The sequence below is a fragment of the Xiphias gladius genome, chromosome 15 (genome assembly GCF_016859285.1).
Source record: "Xiphias gladius isolate SHS-SW01 ecotype Sanya breed wild chromosome 15, ASM1685928v1, whole genome shotgun sequence".
In the NCBI taxonomy this organism is placed as follows: Eukaryota; Metazoa; Chordata; class Actinopteri; order Istiophoriformes; family Xiphiidae; genus Xiphias; species Xiphias gladius.
The window spans coordinates 11,673,792-11,698,119 of NC_053414.1; the positions used below are offsets into that span (position 1 = coordinate 11,673,792).

At 40.4% G+C, this 24,328-nt stretch overlaps 1 protein-coding gene across 10 annotated transcripts in view; it reads right to left on the reverse strand.

The window, feature by feature from the left end:
* Window positions 1-15,315, reverse strand: part of dclk2a (doublecortin-like kinase 2a) — a 45,476-nt gene extending 30,161 nt beyond the window's left edge. For all 10 annotated transcript variants that reach the window (XM_040145209.1, XM_040145208.1, XM_040145205.1 and 7 more), the window contains exons 1-2: window positions 14,297-15,315; window positions 9,001-9,338 (exon numbers count right to left, since the gene is read on the reverse strand). In XM_040145209.1, coding sequence (XP_040001143.1) covers window positions 9,001-9,338; window positions 14,297-14,702 — 744 coding nt within the window. In that variant the 5' untranslated portion in view covers window positions 14,703-15,315. The remainder of the gene's footprint in view (window positions 1-9,000; window positions 9,339-14,296) is intronic.
* Between the last annotated feature and the right edge of the window lie 9,013 nt (window positions 15,316-24,328).

Genomic DNA, 24,328 nt, shown 5'->3' on the forward strand with positions numbered 1-24,328 from the left:
ATGTCTGTACAGGAGGCTACATGGGGGATAGTGGCGCACAACTGTGGACATTTGGCTCTTTAATTATAGTTTGAAGTTGGTAATGTTAGGGGAGAGTCCGAAATCTTATGAAAACTTTGAGAACTAACTTATCTTTTTAAATTGAAGGCATTAGCGTGCTTTAGTTTTCAATAAATACAGTGAAAATAAATGAAAGTGAAAGAAAATAACGTTGGGCTTACAGGACTGGGAAAGTATTAATAAAAATTTATTGAGGAGTAAAACATTCCTGAATGAATACTTTTCTTTTTACACTTAAATAAATTAAATGCGTAGTGTGTTTACAATTTTTGCATTCAAGATTGCAAGTTATGCTTTGCCCTCAACCTCAATGTCAGATCAAATGTAATAATTGATTATTCACTCACACCACCCGCTGAGTATTTATCCATGGAAAAATGGGATTTCCACTTTTTGCCGTGCAGCACATTGATCACTAATGTTTTAATAACAGAATCACACGCTGGCTGTCTTTCCTCACATGTTATGTGTCAGGGTCACCACGGGCTGAAGGCTACATTGGGTAGAGGGCGGGGGAGGAAGCCTGGACTGGATCCAGTTTTCCCAAATTACAGTGGCGTAACAGGAAAGGTCACTTAACAGTCAGTCGTTCTACCCCTGTTATCTGTTCATGGCCACACTGAATTTTGATTTGGCTAAGACAATTTAAGGAATGTGTATATGACCTACAATGCTGCCGCTCAGGGTAAACAAACAGACCTTAAGGTCTAATAAAGTACACGGTATCTTTTTTCTTTTGTTTTCCTAAATAGGTTATATATACAGAATGTCTCCAAAATTGCATTTCCTAAACTTGCATGGATTATCTACCGGGGGGGGGTATGTCAGTAGAGGATAACAGGCAGTGGAGAACTAGACTGGGGGTTGGGAAAAAGCCTGGTAACAATTCACTGGATCTTTCTGTGGTGACCACCCTCTTCTTCAGCCCTCCCCGTGCGTTTTTGGCTAACACAAGGTGTAGCCAGGTCGGTTGCAGCCCGCTGTATGCATGCACTGGCGTTCAGTACTTAGACAGGATAATCTACTGTAGTGGAGGAGTTTCTACGTTTCTGACGTAGGATTTCTGTAACTTTCTGAACCTGACAATGTGATATTCACATCCACTTCACACTCTCTAGGTCTCTTTCATGTGAACAATCGAGTACAACACTAGGAATGTCTTAGGGGAGAGACTGTCTGTAATAGTGCACCATTATCGTTATTCAAACGATACCACCCTCCCCTCCATGACAGCCAGTTTTTCAACCCGCCCCAAAGTGAGGTATAAAAAACACTTTTGCCTTTCAACGTAGTGGGACAACTCATCGTACAAGCTAGTTTATTTCTAGCATAACTTGACATATATAGTACAACGGAGAGCTGCGGAAAAGGAATCTTAAATTTAGATATGTGTTTACCTGCTAAGCCACAGAAAAACCTCAGATGACATGAAAAGGCAGAAGCTGTCTGATTAATCAGGGTTTAATATGAATCACCTTGAACTGAACCAAAACTATGGCTGCTTAAATGACAGTAATGAGGACTACACAGCATTATCTCAGCACTGCAGAGAAAGTATAAAGTATATTTATACAGAAAATACTATTTCATTCAATTGTAAATAAGCATTTGATGAAACTTAATGAATTGACTTTTTAGTTAAATAAATTCTGTTGACTGCTTAGTGTTTTCAATTCAATACTTACACTTGCTCCTTCTGTTTTATCACTTGGGGCTTCTCTTTGTGACTATTTATATAGTTCCCTTGAATTTATTCCTGAATTTAGCAAGTACGAGACTGCTAACTGTTCCCGAAATTAATGAATGCATCAATTAAACAATAAAAAAATAGGGAAATCTTATTTTCTGCCTGCCCAGTCAGCTTTGAGATGTAAAATAGGGATTTCTCTCAAAGGCAGCAGCTGATTCTGCTGGCCCTGATAACCAAGATCTACAATTAACATTCAGTCTGAGGAGCAGCTTTGAATTGAGGAGGGAGAGTGGACAGAGATGTATTGTGTAAAGATGCTGCCTCTCACACACTCTCTCACACACACAGACACACACACAGACACACACACACACAAATGACAGCTGCACTTTAACCCTCCCTTCCAGGTTATAGGTCCAATTATCCGGTGATGGCCACGGCTCCAGTGGGGGGGCTTCTGTGTTTGTGTGTGTGTGTGTCTGTGTATGTGTGTGTAAGTGCATCAGCGGGAGGAGGCTGCAGCGCAGACCGATTGGCTGGGACTTGTGATTTGATTTTGGAGGAGCAGATGGCAGGCTGCTGCTGGAAGGCATTTGGAGTGTGTGTATATGTGTATGCGTGTTTATGGGTGTGTGTCTGATTGAAGCTTTACTTTCGAGGAGTGTAAAATAAAGCCCATTATAGAATCTATGGGACCTTTGTTCAAACTGGTATTATAGCATCTGATCCTCATTTAAAGAACTGCTAATATACAGTATTTGATGATATACAACCTTTAAAATAAGAACTGGTACCTAAACCAAAGATGAAAACTACTTTTTATAACAGAGTACACAAGATAGATGATTTGTTAACATTTATGAGTATGAAATTGGGTTACTTTATATTTCCTATTCAAGGGGGTTCAAGGAAGTTTTACAGGAGGGGTAGAGACACAAGACTAAATTTGAACATTTATGTTGGTTTGAACAAACGTATATTGAGTATTTTCTGTTTGGTGAGTATAGAGATTTTAAAAAACTGACTTTTAATATAATTAATTCACGACCTGTGTAACTGCCCACAACCTAGTTGCTACAATGTACACTGAGTCACCAGTTTCAGTTTACCCTTGATATAAATGTGGTGGAGAAAACATTAGAAACACCTTTCAGTATAATGTAATACAATTCAACAGCACCACAAACTACGTACTTCAAAATTACAGTACAGTTGAATCAACACTTCCCTAAAACAGCTTCATTAAAAACTGAACATTATAAACTTCATGAAGGGAGGATATAATGTTCAGTGCACCTAATAAACTGGCAACTGACTGAACACAAACTTAAATGACAGTTGTGCAGGAAACAGACATCAAAGTCAGCCCCTATCTATAATAAACATATGGGGGATCTCTCAAAATCGTGAAAAGCATGTCCATAGTATGATCTGTTAGTAATTTAATATCTGTTTCTGTGCTTCCTCCACAGTGATGTAGGCTCATTTTGAAATACAGACAACAAAAAGTTGCTGGACAGCATGTTTTTTCACTTTTGATGGAGACCATTTTCTTCGCCTCAAGTGTAGTGTCCTGTACACTAATATTACTCTGGGCTTGCTGAAATTGATGTCAGTCTTCTGGTCTGACTTGGTGGTTTGAAGGCAAACGAGCTTCGCAAAATGTCAGTGTTTCTTTTAATAGCAACTGACATTAGGAAATACCCTCCCTTCACTACAACCAAGGCATAAAACACTTTCCAGTAGTGCAACTACTATCGAGTGATTTTGTTCATTTATTTTTTAACGAAAAACTGCTCCATTCACTGTATAAGGACACACATTAACGGGTTAGGTGCATGCTGTCACTGTCCAGTGAAAGCAATGTATCTCCAAATTTAGCAATTTTGAATTTTTCCAAGTAAACTGAAGATTTAAGTGTCCCTTCGTGGGTTGACAAAAGTCTGACAAGCTTTGAGATTATCCAGAAATGTTTGGTCTGGGAGAGTGTTACCTCCTCTTCAAGCAGAGGAGTTTCATAAGACAAAGCTCATGCTTCTTCATTCAATTCTGCAAGTAGTCAACATATAGAAATAAAGATTATGTTGTCATATATAACAATTTATTATGCACTGGGAATAAAAATAAAAAAATAAAAAAATAAATCGCTTCAACCACCGTTAAAGAAAGCACCCACTGACTTAAATTGAATTGACTTCTATAATCATGGGCAGGATATTGTCAGGTTTATAGCTCTGGTCTCAGGATCAGGTTACAGGCTTAATGGGCTAAACCTCTGGATTAGATTTTTAATTCAATTCTGAGACAGTCCCGTTGAAGCCAAGACAGTAACAGAAGTCTAAAGCAATCAGTCTTTTTCAGCAGTCATTCAGACACGATGACAAGAACACACTTGCTGTCTTTCCAATTTCTGGCTGCTGCTGCTGCTATAAAAGGTTGTTGCACTGGCAGATGGGACTGAAACACAAAATTCTATCTGCTGTAATGACTTTCAAAGAGGGCCTGTTCAGGTTAAATAATGGAGCTGAAAAACTTGAATATATTTTAATTTCTCAAATGCAGCCTAATAAAATTTCTCTGGGAATGTCTATTAAGAACATCGGTTTAGTAGAGGACATTGGTTAAAGGTTGTCATTACCAAAGCATCTAATGCTTCAAAATTGATAAATCTAAAACAATACTTCCCTTGTCTAACTCTTCTAAATACAGTGCCTGGATATGACCTTCTAAATATAAGGAAGCAACTGGAACTGTTAAAAAGACAGAAAGGATTTTTATGAATTCTGACTTGATTTCTTTGCTTACAGTGATCCACTGAGGATGGCATGCATCCTGTGTTCTCCACATCTTATCTTTGCTGACGAGGTTATCTTGTTAGGTACCTGCCTCACATACATAAACATTAACCACTAAAATTGATTATTAAAATGGGAACTGCAGCTTTTACCCAAAAGACACAGCTGTAGAGGGCTTGAGCATTTGGTGACACCATGTAAAATAAGTAACAGAAAAAACTCGAGTCTCCATCGGCATTCAGCTGATGGTGGAGAACTTTACAGGGCTAGATGGATGGATGGATGGATGGATGGATGGATGGATGGATGGATGGATGGATGCTCCAGCAAAGAGTATAAAATCATCTATCAAAGGAAGCTAAAAAAAAAAAAGACTGCTGTGACTAATGGCTGATGTGTTTATCATTAAAAATCCTACGGTGAATATCTTAAGAGGCTACATTACACACTCAGCATGAGTTGTGTAATGTGTCATCTGTATTGTACAGTATAATTCCCAAGTAGCGTGTAGTACATTTCCCAAATCACTATCAAATATGATTGATTTATTATTTAAAAGACAAATAGCTAAAAGGAAATCAGAAATTTACCACATCAAATCTTACCGAGTTCATTGTGTTATAAATATTGGTGTTATGTTGATGCTTGATTTGGCTGGCATCCATCTTCAACCCAATAGAAGAACATTACGGTTGCCTAAAAGCACAACACGCCCGGTTTGCTCTGTGGTTTGGGATTTGTCTGAAATGACTTGCCCCTTGCAGCTGAAGGAGCTACAAGTGTGAGCACCGACAAATTTTGTGATTTCTACAGTCTTCTTCCTGACCACACAACACATCATCTTTACAATCTATATCTAGGTAAGAATAAAATGTAGGCATAAATATATCAGTTTTATTTTGAAACACAAAGTATGAATGATGGGATATATTCTGTAAAACAGCCTTAACTAGCCATCCTAATAACATCCATTATTTGGGCATCCAAATCATAACTTAGGGTTTTGAGGTACAGTTTTTCATGGGTTTTAAAGTATAAAACAGAAGTTTGGTTAAATGAAGGCGAGGGTAGGAAGGTTCAGTGTAAAACACAACTGGCAGACACTCCATCATAACAACTGTGAAGCTCTCAGTTTTGGATTCACTACTTGCGAAAAGTTAAAGACCTGGAGACAGTGTGGCATTTAAACAAACCATACCACACCACACTCTAGCCAACCATAGATGCCTGGTTTAAAAAAGGATGGGTGCGCTGTCGCAGCCTATTCTAATGATCTGCCAGCCTCTTCGCTCTTCAAATGAACAGCCAAAGCGTCAACTCAGAACGTTAGTAATTAGCTGGATAGTTAGTGAGACAGGGTGGACACCACGCCACGAGCACCCAAGTTACTGTATGTGAATGCACCCAATAAATTATAACAATACATTCTTCACGGCAATATGTAGTGTAACATGCCTGCTGGTCTGCATGGCGGATCCACATGGAATCTACTAAGAGATGGAAACAGAGACACATCCAGGCTTAATGTCACAGATATAAGACTGAATTAATCAGAGTGGAGAACCCAACTAAATTCTCTCAAGAAGCATTAATATGTGCAGCTGTGGATGACGCATTTACATTTAGAGATATTCCTTTTTGTTAGCATGTTTTGGAACATTTCAACCCCCGACCCCTCTTGCCATCTTAAGTGTATAAAGCAAATATCTCCCCACCCAGGCCTGCTAATTATAAACAAGTTTTTTTGGGTTCATACTCTAAATCATGTTACCCATTTGGCCACACCCCATTCAGTCATTTCACAGTAATATTGAGTCACATAGGGGCAGAATACAGCTGCTCTCTGTGTGTTTAAAATTGGGAAGCATGTTGCCCCTCTGGCTCTGTGTCAATCAGTGTATCACAGCAGGTGTTTTACTTATGACAGCTGATGGAAAACACCTGCCGTGATACACTGATTGACAAACAGGCAAAGGGGCGACACGCTTTTCAAGTTTAAACACATATAGAGCAGCTGCATTCTGCCCAATGTGACTCAATGTTGATTTACCATTTAAAACAGGAATTGGGTACATTAATAATTTTCTGTACAGTCTCAACGGTGAGTGCCTTAATTATTGCATTACGTGGCTAAAGGCTTAGAGGACTTCTTGCACCACAATCACATTCCTCAGATGAGCAGGTTTCATAGTCACAGAGGCAGACACCAAGTTTAAGACCATCCAGCACAGGAAACTTGAAGCTACGATAATGTAAATAAAAACGATAATATGCTGGATGCTGTTATATAATCCTAGCAAGTCATTAGAAACTGTGTTCCTGAGCAGTGCTGGCCTGACAGAAAGGATGCTGGGCTGGCTCTGTCAGAGGTGATAAGGATCACTATTCTCATGAGTCATTTGTCTGGACTGTCCAGCCCAGAAAGCCTCCTGTCGGCTCACAGGAAAACAAACATCAGCTGCTTTGGTTTTCAGACTTCGATTCTCAGTTTTGACCTCTTAGGAATTTGAAGTGAGGAGGTTGTTTTTTTTAATCACCCCTCACTATTACAGCTTCATGTGAACTGTAACTATTACCCCGGAAAAGCATTTTTTAATTGGTTTTGGACTAATTTCACTCCAACCTACAAGCCTCACTGATGTTTCTGTAGTCTTTGACATAATCATCAAATCGGTTTATTTTATCTATAATCAACACTTCTCTATCAATGGCATTGTCCATTTAAAAATAGAGTTCAGTCCCACTGAAAATAAATCAATATTTGACCTCTTAAGTAGAAGGAACAAAGCTGATGATCAAGTATCCAAAAGTTCTTTGCATCCAACTCCTTTTTCTGGATTTTAGGAGTAAACACATTATTTGTGCAGTTACAGCTGTCATCACATAAGCCATAGAAGTAACCAAAAACACAAACAGTTCATTCCAGTGGAGGCTTTAACAGTTTAGTCTGCAATGACAACAAATTTAATGGGCCATTTCATTGGAATGCCTCTCACAAACACCTCTTCTTCACCAATAGACACATGGAGTTCCATTAAGTTTTCCATTTCTGTCTTTTGACATTTGTTTATATCATTAACCCACGTTTACACTGCCGCACTGGCAGTAAACGGGCAAAGCATGACCAGTTTCAAGAAATGTCTCAAAGATGTGAAGCGCTAAATGTGACAATTTCCTGGATGTGAAAGAAAATAATTATAAATCACCTTATTTGGTTCTCTTAACAAGCCTCAAGTTGTTTCAGAATTAATTGTAGGCACCCTGTCAGGCAATGTGAAGCACGGTGTCGGTGGGAAGATGGGAGCAATCTATTATTCTTACTTAAGGTGTAAACAGTGCAGTCTCTTCGTCGCATTTGAAAGCAATTTCCAAACATAATAAATTTTGTCATTTGCTAATGTAGGTAAAGCCATACCCGTTTTTATTCCATGCTATGCCTTTACACTACATTAAATCTTTAGTCTGTCGTTAGGAAGTGGTCTGCTTTATGCCTTTTGTTAAACTTGTGAAACTGATGAAAATCACATCAAATTATTTATCTCTACGCTCAAAAGTTTAGGACTTTTTAAAGTTTTGTTAAAATATGTTTTTGTATATTTTGTTTTGTATTGTTTTATAGATTTTTAAATCTCATTACTTTATTTTTAGTATATTTTATCCTCCAAATTTGCCATAAGCTGTATTTGTGTTGTCACTTATTTGAAATCATCTTTACCCTTTTGAAGTTAAGTAAGTAAGCAATTCTGCGAGATGAGGTAAAACGATAGAATTAATAATAATTATGTAAGACTTCTCCCAGAAGAGGCAACATTAATATAAATCTTTTTGATGAGGGGTACCATGTGTTCAAGCTCACCTCATCTCTTAACACCAATGACGCGCCATGAGCATTTCAAATGGAAACGTTACAACAGTATGTGCGTCCCAGATGGACAGATTATAGCAAAAACAGTCTCAAATGGCTTAATAGGGTTGGATGAGGTAGGTAGGAAACTATACCGATGGATATGGCAAAAGGCCTGAACTCCAAAGTGTATTCATTAGTGCCTTGTTGAAATAACTGTGGCATGTAATTATGTATGTATGATTAACCAGGGTGTAATTACCTAGGCTGCTGACACAGCTGAAGCCTATAAATCACAGCAGTTTTTGGAGATAAAGCCTTTGGCTAAAAAGCTCAGGCTTGCAGTTCCATCTGGTTTTCATACGCACCTCAGCCAAACCTCCAAACTGAAAACAATGTAGTTAACCCCCTCCAACCGTAACGTTACAACATCTTAGTCAGTGAGTTCATGGATTGGCAAGAATCAGAAAATACATAGCTTTGGTAGCTGGTTTTGCATGAGTTTGTTTGGTGATTACCATCCACACAGGAAAATGCAGTTTCACATGGTATAGTGATAACGCTTTCAGACTGCAATGTTAATAAATAAGTATTCATCTTAACACACTCACCTGTTTGCCCTCCAAAGTGTACAGCCTCCTCACAGCTCCAGAATCCAACTTGATAGCATCCGTGATGTCAGTGAGCACCTGCTCGAAGGAGTGCGCCGTCTTCTTATTGAGCAGTATCCGAACTGCCTTGCGGGGCTTGACGCCACCGCGGATGACTGTGACAAGCTTCGGTTTGATGAAGTCCTTGGATTCACGCTGCAGTTCACTCTTCAGCGGGATGAGAGAGGAGAGGGAGCGCGATGTGCCAGTCTTGCTGCCGACCGACCAGTTGGGATTGACGTTCTTGCTGTAGTCCACACGTCGGAAGGGTTCGTTGGAGGCGCACACATAACTCTCACCTGGAGGAAGAAATGAGTTGGTAGAAGAGATAGTCAAAACCTGGATATCTTAGAAACCATATCCAAATCTAAGAAACTGCAGAAAAAAAAAAATATTAAAATCACACACACAAAACACACATAAACACAGCGCATCCAATGCTTCAGAATCCACCTCACACGTATGGTATGAACCATCAAATACTGCTTCCACTTGGCATCGGGCAAACAACAAAGAGTTAACATTCCTCAGTTGAAACAGAAAGGCACATTGAGAGGCCGGGTCAGTGTAATACTGTCCTCTCTCCCTTTCAGCTGTTGAGCTGCTGCATTGGCCTTCCTCCAAAACAAAGCGTTTGGTTTATCTGCCAGCATTCCATTCGAACTGTTAACACGCAAATGCTTCCCCTTAAGAACAAATTCATGTGACAAGTACAAGGGCTTGGCCGGTAAATGAAAACCACAGCAAGAATGTCTGGTGATTGTTTTGAAGGCTGAATGTTAGATGAGAAACTTTTCTTACCTCAATGCTATTCTGTTCCACCATGGGTAAGAGTGGGAAAGTGACAGATATTTTCTCTTCAGGATACATTCGTCACAAAAGCATTCAAGTGTCCACAAACAGTTAACCCTCTCTCAGAGGCAACTTTTGCTTAAGGAGACTAATTGTACTACACATACTGTGAATTCTGCCCTGGCAAACACCTACTGTCTTTCAGTGAAGTTATTAACACGACTAGAGATCACAGAATTTCTCTTTTTCTGCAAAAAGAAAAGCATGCACGAACTGAGAAAATGAAAATGTGTAACTTGTTAAAACGATGTCTTCCCAGCATGAAACAAAGTTCAGTGGAACCAATATCCCGCAGAGTACTGTATTTGCCATTACATTATTGCTAATGCCTGCATCACTTCACAGTGGCTGGGTTTGGTACGTTAGGAGAACTGCATAGCAATGAGGCTTGGCCATGGAGAAAACTGACATGATGATAGTTTAAAGGCAGCATAAAGTATAATCATTTAAATCTACACAACACAGACATATATTAGTTTACAACTAAAAGAAAAGCTTGCCGTTTGTGGCACCATATGTACTGTCTATGTGTAAAAAGTTAACTTTACTAACAAAGAATCAATCCCATTTATGAAATTTTGGTTGTTGGATGTGTGTCATGACAAACGAATCGAGCTACGGTGTAAGAAGGCCATATGAGATCGGGTGTCCCACGATACCTGGTTTTATTAAGCCCGCAATTAACCAAAGGCTAATTAAAAAGGCTGGGACACAGCTGATGGGACTGAGCTCTGGCTGAAAACTAAAACAAAATATAACTGGGGCTGTCATTCATCTGGGGGAAAATGACGGAATACTGAGATGCCCTCAGATGGCGCCTGGTGACAAGTCTATTCCCTGGAGTTCAGAGATCTCAGGTGCGACATCTCTCAGTGATGTGAAGGGTGCCGTCAGCCACCCGCCAACAGCTGCCGTCCTCATGTGGACAACAGATGAGGTCAACCTTAATGGAGCTGTCTACCCAAGTCCAGTAGCTTTTACTGCGATGGTCACGCAGCTATCACCAACACAAAACCTAGGCGATGTCAGCAAATGGGAATCATAAAACAGTGTTAATAATAAGGCAACATAAGACTTGTTAGCCCCTAAACAATGTAGTGATCCAATGAGCAATCAGCATGTGTGGTCCTTCTTCTTTGCTGACTTTCACCACTGTAGTAGAAAGGAATGAACAACACACTATTGATTTCTCTGGGCAGAAATGCCACACCACCCCAATCTGTTGCTAAGCAAAATCTGTGCCGAAACTGTCAAGTCTGTCAATGTTATGTTTGTTCTTCCGTCCAAGAAACTCCTTTTATTTTGTTTTTTCTAGTGATAAAAGAGTAATTATAAAAATGTATAACTCTAGAGGTACCAAGATGCGCAGGATCACACCTTCGTTTATCCATCAAGCATAAATTTCAGGGTGCAGCTCAGTTTAAGCCTGGAGCAATACCCAGTGAACCCCTACATATTAGACATTTAAAAATACTCACGACTGAGTGGCTCCTAAAGCTGTTAATTTATCAATCAAAGATGGTTTAAAACTGAAAATCTTTAGGCAATGACAACATATCTTGGAAATTCACTGGAATTAAATATTTAAGTAAAGAAACACGGATTTCCTAAACACAATAAAAATGTACTCGTCTTATTTTTAATTGCATGTCAAACTGTGACCTTTGACTCAGCCTTAGAGTTCTATTGTTAGCTAGCCCTGGAGGCTATATTACAATACTACTGATGTAGGAGCAAAGATTATAGCAATATACAGTAGCGTCTGGCCATTAGTGGCAGCACCGAGAACAATGCGCAGAGTGGAACAGCACCTCAGTCGGTGAGCAAGGAAGACATTATGCAGCGACACGGATTTCACATGGCCTGTATTGTTCCAAATGGCTGCGCTCCATTGAAGAAAGACATGTTTTTGTTACACCCACCTTCTTTTGAAATGCAGAAAAGTTCAGCATGGGTTCATAGTTTCAGTACACTCCTCTTAATGAACTTTATGAGCAGTGAATCGCAGAATTTAGAGGGTTCACTCTTTTAGTAAAGGACTGCGATTCGGGATATGACATTCCTGGATCAGGGCTAATTTTCAGCCAACCAATTTGCCATTTCACATTGTTTCTGATGACAACAAGACATCAGCACAGCTATAACATACACAATATTTCTCATGCTGGAATGATCTTTAGCCAATTTGAGCATCAACATTAAAAGGTTTAATTTTACTGTTCAGTACAAATAAACCCTTTGGCTTGCAAAGTTATTGTCCCAACAAGAGTTCCTCTGTCAGCAAATTGTGTACCCCCACCCTCTCATATCCACACAGTAAACTACAAAGCTTCAGTATGTGCTACCTCTCTGTGTTGTTTTCCACAAGCACAGCAGTTCAACTTGACTGGTTGGCTCAGTAATCCCATCCAGCCATAAGGGACACACATGTGAATGGTGCTTGATTGGCTTTCCACACAAAAGGGCCCCACCAGTCCTCAATCAATGGACGCAGACTGCTGAGCTGTGCAGTAATGTTCCCTCTCTCTGTCCATTTAGACGGGTGAGTAAACAAGGACAAGACACTGGTGCTCAGCTCACCTGCAGTTTGTCTCCTGCTTCAGAGGCTTTGCTGGAAACTAGACAGCCTGCATACATACTTATGATTGACGCAGGATAATGTGATATTCTTAATCTCATGGGAGATCCCTATCTTAAAGGGTCTGTAAATCCAAATTATAAATAGCATTTTCCCACTTAACCATCATGGCAATGGCAACTGAGCAAATGTCTCATTTGCAGATATCTTGAAACCTTGAAAAAAAAAAGGATGTTTATGTGATTTGAGTGAATTGACCCTTTAAAATCACAGACAAAATGAGCAGCTGAAGTATCAGTCAGAGGTACAACTCTGGACCAAGCCAATTTACCAAAAAAAAAAAAAAAAAAAACCCACAACTTTTCTCCTCGGTTTGCCAAACTAATGATGCCACATAATTCAGATCAGGCGCTGGCCTAAATCTTCCCCGGTCTCTCAAGGGACAGGGCATAGGAAATGAGTGTAGCACAGAGACTGAAGTTTTAGGAGGATGTGAGATTTAAAAAAAAACAACAGAGGAGCATATAGGAATAATGACTGCAGCGAGAGCTCAGTTGATCCTGAGTATGTGTGGCCTGGCGGTAACCCCCCCATGTTAAAAGAGGATTGCAGGCAGGTCACAGTGCAGACAGACACTCTAAGGCTGAACATGATGATTAACTTATTACCGAGGGGGTCACTGTCCCTGTAGGGAGATCACCACAGCAGGAAAGTGAAAGGGTCACAGACTGGGCTCCATTTGTCTCTGCAGTGCATGACTACCGCCAACACAGTGTTTTAAAACCAAATTTGTTTTGGAAGTCCTTTCAGCCCTCCACCTCCTGACAAAAATTACCAAATTAATCATATAACTGTGCCTGCAGGCACACATTATATGCATTCTTCAGTGGCTATTGTTTCTTAGTGGTTATTATATCATTTGGGGTTTTTTTTTTTCCTTTTTTCTTTTTTTTTTTGCTGTTAGTTTCCACATTGTAATGACATTTCCAGTCTTAAAACCATTAATTCACCCCTACACTGCAAGCAATAAACAGATAGTGGATGGGGGAGGGAAATCTTCATCTTCCAAGCCCCAAGGGTGAGATCAAGTCTGTACTTTTGAGCCCATGGACCCTACAACAACACACAGTCATCAGACATTTATTCCAAGGCAGGGGGAAGACAAGGGCACATTCACGCCCACATAAAATCAGCTCACAGATACATACTAAAGAAGTAAGGAGATCCTGAAAGAGAGAGTCCAGCTGAGTTCAAATGCACACTGATGCACATAAGCAGAAGTCTGTACTGAACTAAGGCTGCACTGAGGAGGGGTCTGCTTGTCTCCATGCATGCCACTGGGTCAAATATGTCAGAGCAGTTATGTCAATGATGCAAATTGTGTGAATGATGCGTGGGAAGCTGCGCAATGCATCCATTATGCTGCAACGTTCCCCTGAGATAAACGGAAAGATGTCCGCACAGTAGATCTCTGCGCAGAGGAGCACTGATCTCGAAATTACCCTTGATCTGACACTGAAAACTTTCTCAATAGACGCCGTATATAAAAACAGACAAAGTAGAGCCAGCCGTTAAAATGTGAATGTGACCTTCTAAAGTTCTGGCACAACTTGCCTGAGGCTGTGGTGAACACCCGCATGCGCCAGTTAGCCAATACTCAAGGCAAAATGTGGCGTTTAAAATAAATTAATACATAAAAAATAAATCAATCAATTGTATGTCTGAATCAATGAACATTAGTCTGTCATCGATATAATCACGTAGCGAGCTTCTTTCATCATTTGTGGGGACGTGAGGTGGGTTATTACATCCACCACCACCCTTTACCTTCTACTAACTCATCCAGGCTGGTGATCTTCCTGCCTCCATCCAGCGTGTATAACGTCCGGACTCCCTGAGGAAGGTTGACGTTGTCCGACAGGGACCGTGTGAGCTCCATGAGCAGCGCGTCCAGGGACCTGAACCGGTCGTTGGAAACGGCGTACAGCAGACCTTTGAAGTACTTGTCTCCGTTGCGATAAAAGCGCACTTTTCTAGCCTTCCTCTCGGAAGTGAGGGACTGGAGCGTGCGTGTGCGGTAGAAACTGCAGTGCGCGCTGTGCGCCGGGCTGGGGACCAGCCCGTTGCCCCTGGAGCCGGACTGGGACCCGGAGCCCGAGTTGGTCCTCGGTGTCCGGTGCGGCTTCTCTCGCTCCTCAAAGTGTTCAAATTCAATACTTCTACTCAGCGACATGTTGGTCTGTCACGTTCTCTTCTCCTGTTTTAAACGAAATCCCAATCGGAAAAAAAAAACCAAAACGCAAAATCACACACACACACACACACACACAAGAACACACACACACAAAAAACTTTTATCCAGAGAGAGCTGAAGGGTCGATGCGTGTGCAGCCGGAGGAAGGAGGATACACGTGTGCGTCTTCAGTCTCCACTCCCAGCCCACAAAGTGTGACCTCTCTCGACGGCAACTTCTCCGTGTCGCAAAGTCTAAACGTTGCAACACAGCTTCCACAATGAAGGGGGGGGGGGGGAGAAAAAAAAAAAAAACAATAGTCGAGAAATAATCTTTAAGTCCACAGAAACTGAAGCCAGTCCTGACTGAGCCGATGAATTGAATTCTCCACCTATGAAAACACGGCAGGAGCAATAATCCGAACCCCCAACTCTGGATTATCCGCTTGAAAATGTGTCGAGTAATGAGCAGCTGCGCCGGACAGACATTGCAGTGGACTCGCCGCTGGCTTACAAACGACCAAGGGATTTTGCAAAACTTCGGCGCACCACACCAGAATCCCCAAACCGCCTCCTTCGCCCCCGTCGCATCCCCTCTCTCACTGGCCGGTTCGCTCAAGCTGTCAAAGCAATGGATAACGAGAGAGAGGCGGAAGCCCTCCCCGCCCCCGGGTCCTAATGCTCCCTATTGTTCCGCTAATGTCTTCGGGACCTGAAAACAATGAAGTCTGAACTCGCCTCCTCCATGACCTCAAATGTGTTCAAACTGTAAAAAGAAAAATGCCCGAGAAAAGTTTTTACTTCCTAAATTCTGGCTCAGCAGAACGGAAGTAATAAATAACACAGGAAAAAAAATATTACAGGACTATAGTGTTAAAGTGATATATTTGATTAATATGTAGGCTACAGATTCATTATTTATCTATCTATCTGGAGATAGTAGACATCACTATTATAACAATAGCAAATTTTGTTCATCCGCCCTCATTGTGCATGCAGGTGCACAATAAGCAGCAGGCTAACACTCACCTCCAAACAAAAGCGGCGCTCAAGAAGTTGGCCCGGGAGGTCTTCACGGGAAGCAGCTGGGAAACTGGGAAAACCACATGCTGCCGGACTACAGGGTCAATCACAGTGGTTACAACTCGGAAAGATTAGACACCACAGGCGCCAGCTACGCACCCAGGTGTTGTGAGGATGAGGTGGCACAGTACAGTAATGAAGAACCTGGATTCCCAAAGGTGTGGAATGGCTGCAAGTTAGCTCCTTTGTCCCCCCCCGCGTGCCAGCGAGAAACACAGTATCATCAGTCAAAGATCAACATTAAGCCCCCATATGAAAACACAACGTCCGTAATTAGGCCACGCGAAGTCCACAAGTGTAAAAGCAAAAAGATTAAAAAACATAAGTTTGTTCAACCGTACTGTTAGCTGCATGTTACCTTCAGACAGCTAGCTAGAAGTAATGGCCAGCTTGTCTAGCAGTAAACGGATCGCATAAAAAAAACTAAATTAATAACTAAACCGCCGATCAACCATCACACACCTGCTGTAACGAAAGCTATTACATATAGATAATGCTCCACCGTGGGCATTTGGGGAGTGGATAAAAGCATGGCCATAGATCTAACAAAATGGTGGCCGTAACATTGTCAGTTAAGCAGAACTGTGCCAGCCGTGGTTTCTGTTAGGAACAGAACAACCAGCTGAAACTGCTGCTGGCCGAATATTTGCACTAAAAAGAACAGTGTACAAAAACTTTTTAGACAGATATTTAAGAGATTGTATAATTAGTTTACACAACCACAAAGTTAATTTTTTAAATCGTTTATAAATTACAAGCATTCTGGTAAATAATAAGAATAATGATGATGATGATGATGATGATTATTATTATATATTTAATATTTTTTAATATTTCAATGAGCTAAAGACAATTATTTACCCTAAATTAAAAATTGGTTTTGCAGTTTTTGAATAGTCAATTGACAAGTCAGATGAAGGGCACTCAGTGTTTGATAGGTTGCTAGATTAGGTGATTGATGTATAGGCTACATGCAATAATAGACACAGTATATACATATATATATATATAATATATATTATATATATACATTCTCATAGAACAGAAAGATACGTACATACATAGACAGTTATGTTGGTCCCTTAGGACATGAAGACAGTATGTCCGTGTAGCAGAGTGCAGCACATACTAAGCTGGATGCCCGGTGTCTGTCGGTGAGCTTGGATTGTGCGGTCACCGCCTGGTGGGTTTCCTGGTAGAAACTCACCACTATTCCCTACCAGGCTCACACCTTCCCGCGTCACCAACCGGACGCGGCACAGCACAGACCTGGGCCACACTTTCACTGCAGCTTGTCAAAATAAAAACAGGGCAAACAAAGTAGTAATGGACAGACTGGGGACGAGTTAACCCACTTTTCAACTACACTAGCCTAATTCACAAAGCCAGTCCAACAGAAACTAAAATTTGTCGCATTTTATGAGCACTTATTAGGGACAAGGCAGGTCAAATACATTTTACAGTTATAGTCACAAATACAACAGAAGACTTTGGCTGATAGATGAAAAATCAGCATTTTGTGTACCTCAGTTCAACAATAGTAACTTTAAGCAGTTATCTTGTCTTAGTTTATTCTTTATTCTTCAACTGGATTCCAATTTGCTTCCGCAAAGTGTTTGCTAGTCTTCTTTGCATCCGCACAAAAATTGCACATTTTATAGTGTCAGTGGAACACGAAAGGCAGAGCAAACTCAGCATAGAGATAAGAAAATATGCGACATTGGTTTGAGAACATCAAAAACTGTGTCATTCAAGGTGAGAGAGATAGCAGGTCTTTTATTTTGGTGGTGGGTGGCCCATGTTTCTACCTGATCACAGATTTTGTTTTTGAGGAAGGAAATGAGCTTTTGAGTGAATAGAAACTAAGTATTGTTATCGAGTCTTATCTGTCTATTGGCCAAGGTTTAATTCATTTATTCATTTTTTTTTTTTGTTCATCCATTTCATTAAAATCTATATAAATACCATCAATGTGTTTCCAGAAACATCTTAGGATTTCCTCAAATAAAAAGCCAGCTGTTTTGGATGTATTGTTTGAGCAGCCTTTGAGGGAGGAAGTCAGTTAGCAGAAACCAAGTAGGAGTACTCTTCCCGCGGCAGAGGGAAATCCTGTACAGAGTGACAAAGCAGAAAATCCCTCAATGACAAGAATCCCTCTCTCTAAAATAAAAATAACAATCAGGTTGGCGGTAAAGCTTAAGCCTCCTCTGACTGCTTCTTGTGGTACTTTTGGTAAGCTGCTAATATAATGCAGTTAATGAGGGATTTGGGGAATAATTCTCCTCAGACATTTGTATGAAAATCATTTAACAAAAAGATCCGCTCTTAAGAAAACAATGCTAAGCATGTTATCGGTTGCAAAGCTCTGCTGGTTACAGGCCGAAATCACATGCCTTATGGATATGCTATACTCATTTAGAGCTTTTCAACATATAAAATTTAGAAAAATACACTTCCAGATATTTCAGGAGGTATACATACCATAAAACGACTTACGGGTGTGTAATAGGCATCTGGATACCTAACATTTGTCTCTAAACTCATTGACAGCAGCATGTGTACTTGTATTATTTTCATGGCAGAAACCAGGTGCAACAACACTCACACAATTTCAGACTGACGTTTCAATAAAGATGAGGATATGGCTTTGGGGTCAAAGGTTAAGAGAGAAGAAAGTAAGGCAGCTAAAGGGAGGTCATTGGTGCATAGCTCTTTGAGAGATTATAGGGTTATAACACATCCCAGAGTCATCGCTGTCTTAGCCCCAGTGAATATTTTAAACTCCAGTTTGTTCGTAGATTTTTAAGGATAAAAACATACACAAAAGAGTCAAAACAAAATCCCAACAGAGAATCATTGTAGTCATTTAACTAATTAATAAGTTTAAGTAGACTGATTAGAATCTAATTCCACGAATAGCTGTGTTGTTTTCATGACATTAAGGTTAAAGTCATTTCCGTCTGATCTAGTGACGTTAACAGAGAAAAAAAAAAAAAATACTCCACCGCCCTCTAGTGTTCACGCTAAATGAGGGGGATGAGAACTTATATTCAGTATTTTGCTTTTACTAAAAAAAAAACTCAGATTTGTTCTCGCTGAATATAAAATGACGTGGGAGCTGAGTGACATATCGCGACTTAAAGGTGTTCACATGAACCAAATTTTTACCTGTTGGCACTAGTCAGACAGTGTTTAAGAAAGACCAGATTTGATTTGTGAGGAATGATGATGCCTCAACGTGGTTACTTTAACAATAGTCATATGGTGAATAAAACCGGACAATATACTGTATAATATATAAATAATAAATATAATATAATAAAAAGTCAGGAGGTAGAAGCTTAAGATTTAACAGGTGATGAGAGGCAAATGTTCAATTATTTTACTTCACTTTAAGCACAATCCTGATTTACCGCAAGGAAATCAAACCCCCTGGTTGCATCTTCTCTTTTCTGTGAGACTCCAGAACAGTACCCACAACACTTCCGATGCCACAGCTATTTTCTACCTGTTGATCTTACACTTCACTTGTGAACGAGACCCTGAAATGCTGTACTTGTGGAAGAGTCTCACGGTCTCAGACTTGAAGGGTGCTGATGCTATTCTCAGCTCCTTCACACTTGGCTGCAAAGTGCCTCAGTGTGCACCGGAGGTCTCGGTCCAATGAAGCAAACAGAACTAAATCACTGGCTAAAAAGTACAGACGCAATCCTGAGGTCATCCAACTGGACACTTTCCACTCCTTCGCTGCATCCATTCTGCCTGTAAAAATCAAAAATTGCAAACAGAGGTGGCGACGAGGCACAAGCTTGCGGGACTCAATGCCAGTGACACAGCACCTACTCCAGTTAAACAAGGACTGGATGTCTCATATCAACAACCAAGGATCCCCATATTCTAGCAGTGCACTGTGCAAGACGCCTAGGGGGCACAGCTCAAAGGCTTTCTCCAAGTCCATACAGAAAATGTAGATTGAATGGGCAAACCACATTGTTCCTAAATTTTGGGTTTGACAGTTACCCTTAGCCTCCTCTCCAGTACCGTGATATAAAGCTTAGGGCATAGGCCTGCCTCAGCTTGACTGCCTCCTTCACCACTGGTGTCCACCAGCGGGGTGTTGGATTACAGCAGGCACCGATGACTTTCTTGCCACAGTTCAGAGCAGTTGCCCCTGCGATGGAGGCTTTGTACATGACCAACTAGGATTCAATGTACCCAACCCTCCCTGGGCCGGAGGGAAAATTCATCCGTCAACTTGTGACTCTCATGAGTACTTAAGTCCCTCCAGAGCACGACGATGGAGTCCCCAAGTGGTGCCCAGACCATCCCCAAGTGGTGCCCTCCCAACCTCACCTGCCAAGGCTTGGCTCGGAGAAGAGGCCCCCGGCTCTGAAAAGAGGCCCCGGAATGCTTTTTTCCCGTAGACATTGTTCTCGTATTCTGACCCCTCACCTGGGACCAGTTTGTCTTGGGCAACCCTACACGGACCTGTTGCCTGTAACAGCACAGCTCCCAGAATCACAGAGCCATGCAAACCCTTCCACTTTAATAAGCTGGTTATTCTCAGACGGGTGCATAGAAACCCACAGGACAAAAGCTAATTAGCAGCATTTAAAGTACCAGGGTTACAATTTTGACTTCTGCTTTATATCTAAGTATATGGGAAAACAAATATCTCCAAATCATCAGAGCATGAAGTGAAATCAAAACTGAAAAAATCGCCCTTTAGGTTTGACCTTAAACTTGGCAGTCTCCCATATAAATAATAATATTCTATTAGACTGCATTTCTGTCTCAGGCTTGTTATAATATTGAAAGTTTGGGCGTTTAGTACACACTCTCCACCATGTCTGTTGGGCCCTGTGACAGTGAAAAAATATGAACAGTATCTATTAGAAATAATAAATTGTCACACATGAACGTGGGAGTTGAAAATAAATCAACGGTTCTCTGACTGATTTCATGCATTTCTCTTTAGGAAAGTGCACAAAACCTGCCACAACCATAAAGTGGACAAAACGCAATCATCCCCAGCCATGACCCATGGCAACTTTTATGAGGATAATAAAAGAGAGAGTCACACACTACCATGGTAATTTCACAAATCTCTTGCTGTAGAAAAGTGTTCTCCAGAAAATAACTAACCAGGAAACACAGTCTACCTTTATTATTTACCAGGTAGCTGGTTCAAAGCAAAAAAATAAAAATAAAAAAACGCACAGCAGGGATTCATAAGCCATGGACATGATCAGAGACAAGGGTATTGTAGGTACCATAGAATGCGGGCCAGCTACAACTTGGTTAGAAACCTTATGAAAGGAACCAAGAACTCCTTCCACTACCAAGACAAAGTAAATCATAGCAGGTCACTTCAGGTTTTACACACTTTGGCAGCAGTGACACTGAGGGGCCACGTTTTCCCACAGTGACCCAGTTCTCTCACACTGTATTAAAGGTAGGGCTGGCCGGTATTGCTAGCAGGTCGGCTAGCGTGATGCTGTAAGTGAGCGGAGGGCTGCAAGGCCTTGCCTGGGCTCAGAAGTGAAGAAGTGCTGATCAGGCAGTATTAATCCCCTATTCGGTTAGAGAGGTTTGTAAGTTGGAATCAGATTGATTTACTGTATCGAGCGTGACTGTTAATGTGTAGCATGCAGCAGTGGTGGCAGACTCAGGCTGCCGGGGAGAAAGATAAACAAAAACTTTTTTTCCGGAGCAGGCTTCGGGACATGAAAGAGAAAGTGCTTGGGTGGCCCAGGTATGACCAAGATATGACCAAGGCCGCCCTAAGGCAGAAGATAACCGAGCATCGCATAACACCTGTCTGCCATCATCAAACTCGTAAATTAAAAGTGCAAAGTCCCCTTTTGTTTGATCATAATTTCAGTATTTTAATGTCATCTTTGTGGTTTTTTTTGTACTATTTTTATACTTGAACTGTCCATAAAAATCAAACTGATCATAAAGGATATTTTTTCTTTATTTACCTGAATTTAACTGTAGTTTATTCTTGTTCTGCATATCTGTGCATCTCAAAGTTGAATTTAAAACTAGTAAACAATTCATATTGATTTAAAAGTAATACAAGTGGTTCTTTGGTTAAATAGATTGTATGTTGGTGCCTTGTGTTACTTTTCAACACATCACATTTCAAATGCCACCACAAACATTCTCATTTGTATTTACTGTATTTCAAAGAGCATAGTAAAGCATTAATTCAAAGTCCCCTCAAGGTGTTAAAGGTGACTTAGTGATTCAATGCACCGAGACGTTGATGCCGAAGGACAGGTGTGGTGAGGTTCTGCTTAGAGGACCAAAAAAGTGCCAACAGTCCCTACTAAAATCACTCAGCAGATCCGTGAAGATTTTCAGAAATATTTTAAATATCTAGTTGTCAGTAAGTGTAAAAAACATTTGGAAAAAGATTTCACTTTGTCATTGACGGTGATTGGTGTTCATTATTGCCAAATATTAAAAAATCGAATGAATGAATCCATCTACTTTCCATTCAGGGTATAACAACCCAAATTTAAGAAAGGTCAAATACTTTGTTAGTGCACTAAAGTTCATAAAATGACCTTGTCAGTTATGTTAAAATACAAACAACTATACTAAATTGAAAGCAAAGTACCAAAAAGATGAATAACATCATGCATCAAGACACATGCATCCAAAAATATATGTAAAAAGTGAAAGTAAAAAACGCAAGATACAAGGTACAACGTATTGGCAGGTCTCTTTAGAACATCACTTTTCAAGTCTAACCACAAGATGGGGATGTTACACCTCCTTTTCACTGCAGTCTTACTGCTCACTTCAAATTGGGTGACTTCCTTTTCAGCTTAAACATTGATATGTTACAAATATTTTGTTTTACATTTGAGGTTAAAACACATTTACTCAACTTGTGGTTCTTTAGCTGACCTGTTAAGAGCGACTTTAAAGGGGTTGCATCAGTGTAATGTGTACCAAGTCCTGCATCACCTTCATTACCGTCAACAATGAATGCTTGAGTGAAACTGTCAAATCTAATCAATGGGTCAACCGATCAATCAGCCATACTTCCCCAACAGTGACCTCAGAATGATATATGTGGAAGAGAGAAACAATGGGAATAGAAATTTAAAAAAACAAAACAAAAAAACAGCAAATGAGACGTAGAAGGGATCTTTTAAAGAACAAATTAGAATCTAGAGGTGGAAGATGGTAGAGTGTGGAAAGAGGGGATATGATTCAGTGAGGCACGGACAATGTGAGGTATTTCTTGAAGAGGTGAGTTTTTTAAGACTCTAAAAGAAAGTAGGACATAACTGGAGAGGAAAAGAAAATCTTCCTACCATTAGGGAAAAGACCATGGTGGAGAACAGTCATCGCATGGAGCGCTGAGCAGACTGCAGGGAAGGGCTGGTCAAAAGGCAGAAAATTTACAAATCTTTCATCTAATTAGGTCTTTGAGTTTTTTATAAATGTAATATAACATCAAGGCATGTATTACAGATGTTGCTTCTCACATCCACCCACACAAATTCTATCAAACCACCACACTGCTCTTATGTGTCACTACACCTTTTGGCCTTGAGCTGACAGGGAACGCATTTCTCTCATTGAGTTCCTCCAACAGCAGAAAGACAAATCTCTGATCAATAACGTTCTCCGTGAGTCCTCTGCAGGGGCAAAAAAGCATCCAGACATTAATAGCACTGTTAATCTGTCAGAGCCGGTACTGGCAGATTACAGTTGGAGAAGTCATCGCATTGAACAGTCAAAACTAATCGAGTTTGACACATGTCAGAGCGAGGCATTGCTTGGGCCTGATCTCATCAAAAACATCCTGCTCTTCCCCAGAGAAATCACTGGCCCTGTGGCCTAACCATTGTGAGAAGCTGCATGTACCAATCCATCAAAGGCATAAGCACTGTACACGTTGGCATTGATGTGGCGCTGTCATAAAGAATTGGCTTATTGGAAACCATGATAGTGCTAATGTGGCGATGGGGGTGAAAATATCTGACGCTAAACATATTTTGTCCTTAAATGGAAACCATGGAAGAGAATTGACAGGAAGAAAATGTTGCCGCCACTTTCTAATAGGGCCCCCTTTATACAGGGTTTATAAGTAGTAGCTAATGAGTTTATTAATGGTAAATAAATAATTTACCAATGCTTTACAAACCATTTATAAGTCATAATTAAAGCAGGTTTCGGGTTGCCAAGTTGTGGAAAATCTTTTTGCCTGTGCTTATCCTGTTTAGTTATTAATGCATTTACAAATATTGATTATCCATTAATAAACACAGGTTTTTCTCTTTATAATAAGCCATCTTGACTGCAGTTATAAATGGCAATAAGGCACTGATAAAGGGTTTTTACAATCCACAGCAAAAAGGATTTTTCAGAACTAGGAAACCTCAAAACTGTTCATATTAATAGTTTATAACTGATTTATGCAGCATAGTAAATGCTTTATTAACCATCAAGAAAGAATTACTTACAACTTATAAACCCTTAATAACGAATGCTTTATTAGGAGGAAGTATCAGAATGTTT